The sequence below is a fragment of the Arctopsyche grandis genome, chromosome 7, assembly GCF_051622035.1.
Source record: "Arctopsyche grandis isolate Sample6627 chromosome 7, ASM5162203v2, whole genome shotgun sequence".
Classification (NCBI taxonomy): Eukaryota; Metazoa; Arthropoda; class Insecta; order Trichoptera; family Hydropsychidae; genus Arctopsyche; species Arctopsyche grandis.
In genome coordinates this window covers 26,988,782-26,998,739 of record NC_135361.1, presented here as the reverse complement: position 1 = coordinate 26,998,739, position 9,958 = coordinate 26,988,782, and the positions used below count along the sequence as shown (strand labels likewise).

Below are 9,958 nucleotides of genomic sequence, written 5' to 3'. Positions count from 1 at the left end.
ACTACAAAAATGTATTTATTGTTCCATTTATATGACGAACATGACTGTTCATATACGTATATGCATTAATAAAAATAAAATGACAAATGCTATTAATAAAAAATATATAATATTACATTATTTATTGTAATATTAACACTTGAAATATGATCTTAATCCAGCAGTGTTTTAAAAGTCGCATTTTGGTGACTTGGCATACCAAGCTTCAATGGCGGGAAGGGCTAGCACTTTGTCAACGACAGATTTCAAATTCGGATTTTCGGCGAAGATGTCTTGGTGGCAGATGAGCTTCAGATACCCGGCGATTCCGGTCAAAATGAAATCAGCCCAAGTCAACTGCAAAACGTTAACATTTAAATAAAATTACTGCTCTATATAACAATAGTTATTAATCTAATTAGATCCCAATATACCTTTCCAAGTGCCATATATCCATTATTGGCGGCAGCCCTGGCTTCCAATTTCTTCAAGAAGAATGGAATGGTTTCAGCTGTGAGTTCTTCATATTTCTTTGCCTTCAAAGTTTCATCAGTTTCGTAGTGAGCAGGTCCAACTTCTACAAAATTAATAACAATAGTTTCAGTAATATGATAAAAATTTATATGTTTCAAGAACAAATATTCAGTTGTTATTTACTTAGTCTGAAATCATGAATACTGTCGACGGCGATATCGATTTCCATGGCTTCCAAATCGTTAGCACCGGCCAAACCCATTTGCTTGGCCAGGTAACGGCATATAGCATTGCTTTGATAGTAAACTTTATCGTCGATTTGAAGAGTGGGCATTTGTCCCATCGGCATAGCTAAAATTAATTCAAAGAAACTTAAATAGATATCGAATACACACACATAAATACGACAGAAACAATTAGACGGTATAGTACAGCATTATCAGGACAATCTTGATTTTTAAATGCTTTTTATTAATACTAAATTATGTTCACAGTGCATCTTATATATATTTTAATAGCTACTGATCTATTGATCATTTTATGTTTCACAATTTTATTTTATTTCTGTTAGTAATTAAAGTATTATATTATTCTAATGTTAATGTACAACAGCATAATAGGAAAAAGAGCTCAAAAACCTATTTGCAATTCTTATAAATGCTCATAATATATCTTATACATAATATTAACTAAAGACTTTCCAAAGTCGACGATCTAAAGCAGATTGTGTTTAGGTAATCTGTGTTTATACCCGAAGGGTATATACATTTTGTTGTAATCACCGAGACTCTTAATCGTTTGCCCGCGGCCGTCTTCTATGGAAACTTTGAGCGACAAGTATGCAGCGCGGCTGTCTTCCATAGAATTTCTGAACTTTGCACGGGATTTTGAGCCTTATATGCACATATTTCAACTGTTTTAAGGTTCAAAATTGGTTGAATATATTACTGAGAGTTGAATGCCATCTATTCAATTTGCTTAAAATGAATATATACCAGTAAAAATTAGTTTTTTGTGGAACCATACTGAAACCTCGTTTATGTGACGTCACGTCTGTTGAACAATGACGATCATACGTCTCAATTGTATGAAGAATGATTATTTGACAATTAAGCCAAAACTACGAGATATATTATGTATTTTATTATTTAAAATAATACTTTATGTGTTAATTAACATATATGGTTACTTGAGTAAATATTAAAATCTGTATTTAAGGTCGAAAACTCGATTGCCAAATTCGCGAAAAAGGTGCCGCGTACAGGGCTTGTTCGCTATATTTATTGCCACGGGCAAAGAGTTAACAAGTGTTTCAAGACAATCTTAATATGTGATGATGAGATGAGTTTACCACATTATCTAAGTTTGTGGGATTAATGCTAACCTATGAAGTTATTATTTTTCAATAAAGATTCCATTTTCAAGTTATTAAGCGTTTAATTTTTTAAATATCTGATATCAAAACTTACAATCCTTGTATTTGGGCCATTCCTCGGACGAGATGCGATTATCTTCAAATTCAATTTTTCCGTAAGACAAGAGGAGACGGATTGGCTCTGCCAATGCCTTGATGGGGAAGTAAGATACGGTGTATTTTGGTGCCATGTTGATACTGTGAGTCTCTGAAACATTTACAATGATATGTGATAAAGATGTTTGACCAGAAACAGTCTTATCACGAACGAAACTAAAAATACCAGCACGGGTAAAGTCACACGCTCGGAAATTATATTATTGTTACACTAAACGTGCGACTTTTGATTCGTACTAATTCAAGTTTGCATTATGAATTGAATAATTTGAGCAGTGGCCTTCGTCGTTTGACTCACTTTGAATAGTATTTTAATTCAATAATATATACTGTCTGCGAGTTTGTTCACAGCACTAGTAGTTAACCTGTGACACGTCGACGAAATATAGCACACGGGAACATTTCAAATGATAAATTACATCTTTTAGGCAACAAATACAATTTTAACACAAAAATGTATTACCTGATAGATTTTAAGTAGTTTTAAGACAAAAGAAAATTTATTACAGATACTTTAACTATAGAAAATGTTAATGTTGACTTGGAATTGAAGAGTTTCCCGTCCAATTTAATATAGTAACAAATTTTATCAACGGCTACGTCCACACTACCGATATCTACACCTGATATTTGCGAATTTTTCCATAACCAGTTCATAAATAGCAACCACAGGTTGCAATATGGGAACTGGATATGGAAAATTCGAGAATATCAGGTGTAGATATCGGTAGTGTGGACGTAGCCAATGACTTATACAGGTTTTTCATTCCAAATTGACCCTTTTTCATTTTAAATTTACCCTTTTTCATTTCATAATGACCCTTCTTCGTTTTAAATTATACATTTTTCCATTTGAAATGAAAAAGAGTCAATTTGGAATGAAAAACCTATATATATTGGTCAACGATTTCAATTGATCAATGAGCTTTCTGGTGAATATGAAAGCCTTTGAAAAAAGTTTAATACCGTTGAATTAGACAGAAACTCAAAAAAGTATGGTACCTACTGGTGCTGACAGATTCTAATGAGAATGCAATCGGAGCGTCAGAATACATATACTCGTTTTCAAATTAAATTCTCATCATATTCGTTTCTTATCTTCCATATTAAAAAAAAAAGAAAACTTACACCATAGGAAATAACCGGTATGTAATATTGCGCAATCTCAATTCCAAGGTCACGTCGTACCTTCATACTCAGAGTACTCACCCAAATCGAACCGAATATACATATTTATTATATTAAAGACTATCCTGAAAGTGAGCACGCTTTGAGAAACCCAAGTCCTCAAATTGAAAGTACATAACAGGAAATATATGGGTTCAATAGAACACGCCCACTCCCATACTAATTAAGAAATAATATATAAATCGCCGGTCGAAATTTCGAAGTTTGGACGATTTTGAGTCGCCATTAAGCTGCAGATCCAATAAAATGTGGTCCCTGTTCAATCTGATGCTAATATTCGGGGTAATTATAACGTAAAACGAGTCAAACCTTTTGGATGCTCTCACGCAGATGCCGGCTAGTGTGGAATGCGCCAAAGTGGCTAAAGCCGGACGATGTGATGCCACTCTAAAAAATTCTTCATACGACTGGCATGTATATGACTGGCAACATTTTTCAATTGTACAATTAATATAATTAATTAAGACTGAATATATATGTAATTATTCCTATAAATAAAATTATTTTCTGTTAACTAATTTTATGATTATTGAAAATCATAATCCAGATTGGGGGAGACAGCTAAAATATATTAGCACACAGGCAGGCAAACTCATAAGTGCGCCCCTGAATATATGTATGTATGTCATAAACCGGTCTCCGTGACGAGACAGCATGTTAAATTACAGAAAACGCAAATATCGGAAGGCAAAGATCGAAAATCGAAAGATCTTAAGTCGAAAGATCAAAAAAAAAAATGGTGCATGGTTAACGGTATATATAATAGAAGTAACAATATATAATAGAAGAGATAAACTTGTTCTCATTTGGACGAGATATGCATGTGAAATACTCGTAATAATCATCGATAACGGATTTCTATAGATATGCGCATACATATGTACATATGCATATATAATATACTGTATGGGGTCTACCCCACGGGCCCGAATGTGAAACGCCCGAAAACGCAAATATCGGAAGGCAAAGATCAAAAATCGAAAGATCTTAAGTCGATAGATAAAAAAGGGTGCATGGTAAACGGTACATACTCACTTAATTTGCGCGAGCAGGATACAACAGGAACAAGAGGAACAGGCTTTTCCTCCCGTATTAATGTGCGCGCGCAGAATACGGGAGGAAAAGCATGTTCCTCTTGTTTCTGTTGTATCCTGCTCGTGCAAATTAAGTGAGTATGTACCGTTTATAATGCACCTTTTTTTTTTTGATCTTTCGACTTGAGATCTTTCGATTTTCGATCTTTGCCTTCCGATATTTGTGTTTTCTGTAATTTAACATTCTGTCTCGTCACGTAGACCCGTCATAAACATATGAAGAAAAAAAAAAGAGAGGTATGATTTAAAAAAGTTTTTTAAATCATACCTCTTGTATAAAGGTCTGTTCATACTAAACAGCACTGCACGACTTCAGCACTGCACGACTCCGTTTCAAATATGTCATTTTATTACATTTCTATTCATATCTACCTACACGTCGCGGTCACGTCACGTTTACAGCACTTTGGCCGAGTGCAAGGCAAAATCGGCTTACTTATACATTACAGGCCATAACGATACGTTGCTTACGTCGTATTGTCGAGTACTTACAATATGAATACATACACGTGCATTCGTAGCTACGCGTCAGAATACAAGTGAGCAAAAATGTTTGGGCGTTTATCGAATGAAAAATTATGTATAATCGCGTTGTTGTTGGAAGAAGAAGCTCAAGAAGGCAATAAAAGACACGGAGGCGTTTTGATGTGCATCCCATGTTAAAAAATAGAAAAACCGAAGGAGAGTTTTGGACACTGTATAAGAAACTTGTGGATGATGGACAAATTTTTTTTAAATATTTCCGTATGAACTGATACCAATCACCAAAAAATCTACAAAATTTAAGGAAGCATTGTCAAAAAGTCATTGTCAGCGCCAAAACCATGTCTAAAGATTGAACAGCTGTCAACTGTCACTATCGATAATTGGTCCAAAACAGCAAAGCGGCAGACTCATGGCACGTAATTCGCGTGTATATCTCCACGATGGCCAAAAAGACATATACGATACGTTGACGGATGTTGCTGTAAGGTATGAACAGGAAATGTCGGGTACTGTTGTAAGCCTGCCGTGGCGTAAACGTGACGGTTGAAATGAACATACCCATACAAAATGTACCAAAGAATACTTTTCGTACGGCCGGATACCTGCTGAAGTCGGTTCGTGCCGACTAGGTATGAACAGACCTTAATTTGTATATAAAATTATTATTTTGAATAAAAACACCAATATTTTTTTATTACTACCGCCATCTATGTATAAAATTAATGATTAATGAAATGCTTCTTATACGATATTTTATCTCTATCGTAATGGCGGAAGCTTCATTTACTTATATTGATGACCAAAATGAGCAATATGGTAAAGTATGAAAACGATCGGATAAGAGGCAAACTTTTTCTTGAATTGTAATCGTAAGTGAAACGTAAAGGAGGTATGTAATAAAAAAAATGGCTTTATTTTACGTTTTCTTTAATACAATTAAATAACAAATCACAATCAAATACATTCAATGGAATTAATAATGGGAATCACTTAGGGGAACGCCACAATTGATGTGCGGTGTATAATTATAAACTACAACAATATATGTTGCTATCAATTAGTACCGAAAGTATAAAACATTTTCAGTAATTTGACCGCGTTCATATTTTTTTTCTTTAAAACCCAAGTACATATGCATTGATTGTAGTGTTCTTCCAACAAGTTTAATCTTATTTTACATGTCGGGCTTGGGTGCTTTCGCGTTCCATGCTTTGATGGCAGGCAAAGACGTCACACTGTTTACAGCAGCCTTCAAATTTGGACAGTTGGCGATCAAGTCTTGGCGGCAAAGCAGATTCAAATACTCTATCAGACCAGCTAGCAAGAAATCAGCCCATGTCATCTGTTAACAATATTTGAATTAGTTAAATGATAAATCAGTAGAAGAAACGACACCTCTTTTAAAATATTTATATTGTAGTTTAGATATATTAACACATTCAGCCCGGCGCATGATTTCATACTTTGGCCCATGTGGTGGCACTGCCACGCGTATCGGCACCCAATTACGCGTGACGTCATTTAATCACTTTATATAATGAGTTGTCCCTAAATCTTAAGAATTTTATAAGGATTTTAGTGTTGGGGTGCTCAATGAATTGGAACCGTAAAATTATAGTCTGCTATAGCACTATCCGCGTGGCCACCGGTGGTACACGCCGGGTGTTAATTTGGTTGCTATTTGTCAAAAGTACATACAGTCCCTGACCAGAATATTACGCCACCCCTCTCGAGATGCGTTTGGGTAAATTTGTCACGGTCATAAATAACTCATTATGGGAACTTTTGGCCTCATTTTTTTTGTGATCTTATCCTTAAATGCAACTCTATTCACGGACGAAAACGTGAAATATCTACGTCAACAGTACGACGTCGTTTGGTCCAAGCTGGATTGAAAGTACGGCGACCTGCAAAGAAGCCAATGTTGACCAAAATAATGCGAAAATCTCGTTTAAATTGGGCCAGACAGCATCAACACTTCTCTCTGGATGATTGGAAACTGGTAATTTAATATGAAAAAAAATAATTATGAAATTAGACTAAATTTACAAAATCATTAATATGTGATTAATATTTGACCAAACGACGTCGTACTGTTGACGTAGATATTTCACGTTTTCGTCCTTTAATTGTTGTTGAATATTTTTTTTTGTATTGAATCGATTTTTGGAAACAAGCCTGGCGATTTTTCGATCCACACGAGGGCCAAATTTTTTTTTAGTACCACTATTAGCTCGCCGATTGAGTTTGGGGTCGCAATCAGTCTCCAGATTTTGTTTTATTTTTCTAATAGACGCCCTACTAAAACCCTCCATTGTCGCGATTTTGTTTTGAGAAAACTTTCCTGTATTTAATAATGATGTAATGCTTGCAATTTTTTCTTTAGAAAGATCTGATTTTCTACCCATCTAAAAAAATCCAATAAAAGTTTTACAAGTAATTTAAATCATAAAACAAAGTAAAATTTCGAGATATTAAATACCAACTTACCTTAGAAATATGATAAAGTTGCAGTAAAAGAGAAAAAAACACAGTGCTTTTCACAAAATAATAAATGATTTTAACGGAAACGCACGTCAATATTGAACAAAATTCAGACGCAAACCGATTTCAAACATCTTTCTTTTGTTTTTGAAGACCTTTTGAGGGATAATCCACCGATATTTTTTGCTAGTGAATAGAGTTGCATTTAAGGATAAGATCACAAAAAAAATGAGGCCAAAAGTTCCCATAATGAGTTATTTACGACCGTGACAAATTTACCCAAACGCATCTCGAGAGGGGTGGCGTAATATTCTGGTCAGGGACTGTATGTAAGCTTTTAATAATATCTTTTGACTTACATAATGTGATCAAACATGTGTTATATATGTAGGTTTTTCATTCAAAATTGACCCTTTTTCATTTCAAATTCATCCTTTTTCATTTTAAATTGACACTTTTTCATTTCAAATTAAAACTTTTTCATTTCAAATTAACATTGAAAAGGGGTCAATTTGAAATGAAAAAAGTTTATTTTGAAATGAAAAAGTTTCAATTTAAAATGAACATGGCTCAATTTGGAATGAAAAAGGGTCAATTTGGAATGAAAAACCTATATATATGTACATGGGGTTTGGTGCAAACGATTGACAAGCGCCAGACAGACTGAACCACAGATTAACTGGATGGCTGCTTTAAACACAATTCTCGACTTCACGAATGATAGATTGCACATCAGATGCAATTATTAAAATGGTAATTATTAAAATTGAGTTGGATCTTTCTGGCGAGTTTAATAAGGCAAAATTCTGAACTTAAGTATCAGAAGCACAGAACGTATACAGGGTAGGTATGTCGGGACTTCGGGTAGATTTCGCTTAGTGTAAGTGCGAGCAGTGCGCACGCATAAGGTACACGTGTCGTTAATCTGTGGTTCAGTCTGTCTGGCGCTAGTCGATCGTTTGTACCGCATCGGTATATATGTACATATGTAGTAGTGATTTTTCAATGCTATTGCTGTATTTTTAGTTTTTATTGTTAATATTATAAACTATACCTTTCCTAGAGCCATGTGACCTTTGTTAGCGGCAGCCATTTCTTCTAGATTTTTTAGAATAGTTGGAATTACTTCAGATAATAATTGAACGTACTTCGTTTCCTTGATGCTTTCATTCGGTTCATAAAATACGATTGCGGATTCTGCAAGTATGCAATATAAAATAAATTAATATACATATTATGGTTTGTTCATTAAATAAATAAAAAAGCCATACTCGTTCTCAAATCGGAAATAGTATCTGCAGCCATGTCGATTTCAAACGCTTCCCAATCATTACTGCCAGCCAAGCCAAATTGCTTTCCCAAATAACGACAAATGGCCAAATGTTGGAACGTTGTTTTACTTCCAATTTGCAGTACTGGCATCTGGGCGTTGGGCATGGCTAAAAATTGCATTTGATTAAAACTTTTGCCAATGTATGGATAATTAAAATAAATTCGATGAACAAAAAAGGAAATTCATACTAGCTTTGATTTTTGGCCAATCTTCTCTAGATATACGCCTGTCTTCAAAATCTATATTTCCATATGCTAGCAAAAAGCGTATAGGTTCTGCAAGTGCTTTGATGTTGAAGTATGAAAGTACGTATTTTGGTTTACTTTCGGCCATTTTTATATTTGGAGATTTTTCACTAAAACAATACTTCTAATCAACAATAAAATAGTATAATCAAATTTTCATAATTTGGACACAACTAGTGAACGACCTTCAAATTACATATCTTCGTGGGTTTAAGAATACATATATGAATGTACATATAATGAACACACGGTAATGATTACTGAGTAATCGAATACAAAATTATAAATAAAACATATAGTAAAAAATATTAATAAAAATCGTAGAATATAATATAACATTAATAACTTATTAGTTTATACAAAAAATAATTACTGAATTAAGATAATAAATTTATATTTATTTAAAATTTAATTTAAGAATATATGCAATAATGTACACTAACCAGATTAAGAAATGAATCTATAAGTAACCAACTTGGTTCGTTTCCGAATTTGAACTGAAATCAATTTTATCACCGACTTTTATTTATACAAATGCATGATACAAACTTTATCATACCAACGATTTTTTCACCAAAAAATGGTGTGGAGTAAAGATAACTAGATAGTAAAACAACATGCGAGGTAAATGTTGAAGTGTTATGTTCTACTATATTTGTTGACTTATTATCTACATATTAAGTGTGCTTAATAGATTGCCGAAAATTATCTTTTATTCAATACATATGTATATCAAATTGAACAGGCTGTTGTGCAACAAATTGATAAAATCTTAAATGACACAGCAAAACTACATAATCTAACTAATGTCATGGAAGCTACTTTAAAATACATATTTTAATCAAATCTTCACATATCCATCTTTATAAATACGAATGACGATAATTAAATAAATATCACTATTTTATTTTATTTTACATTCATACATATTTTTATACAAACATATACCAGGAAGGCTTAACAGGTAAACCCCAAATGCGCCTTCCTGGTTCACATATTGATTAATACATGTAAATCTGAACAATATCTGACATCTACATATGGTCAGATATTACAAACATCGTACGATAAATAACAATGAATAACTTATTAATGTAACAATACTTAATATTCATCCGTAGAGACATCTATGGAGAAAATCTGG

The 9,958-nt window shown here is 33.5% G+C and overlaps 2 protein-coding genes across 2 annotated transcripts; both read right to left on the bottom strand.

Annotated features, from left to right (window-relative positions):
- Nucleotides 1–3,584, bottom strand: LOC143914502 (glutathione S-transferase-like). Its single transcript, XM_077434754.1, has 5 exons — nucleotides 3,482–3,584; nucleotides 1,923–2,075; nucleotides 637–804; nucleotides 414–556; nucleotides 1–336 (listed from the first exon to the last, which is right to left on the bottom strand). Exons 2-5 carry the CDS (start codon nucleotides 2,056–2,058, stop codon nucleotides 169–171), a joined length of 615 nt encoding a protein of 204 aa, XP_077290880.1. The 5' UTR covers nucleotides 2,059–2,075; nucleotides 3,482–3,584; the 3' UTR covers nucleotides 1–168.
- A 2,055-nt stretch (nucleotides 3,585–5,639) lies between these two features.
- On the bottom strand, nucleotides 5,640–9,608 carry LOC143914500 (glutathione S-transferase-like). The gene is made up of 5 exons (XM_077434752.1): nucleotides 9,258–9,608; nucleotides 8,758–8,924; nucleotides 8,508–8,675; nucleotides 8,291–8,433; nucleotides 5,640–6,094 (listed from the first exon to the last, which is right to left on the bottom strand). The coding sequence occupies exons 2-5, from the start codon at nucleotides 8,900–8,902 to the stop codon at nucleotides 5,927–5,929; spliced, it is 624 nt and encodes a 207-aa protein (XP_077290878.1). The 5' UTR covers nucleotides 8,903–8,924; nucleotides 9,258–9,608; the 3' UTR covers nucleotides 5,640–5,926.
- Nucleotides 9,609–9,958: the final 350 nt, after the last annotated feature.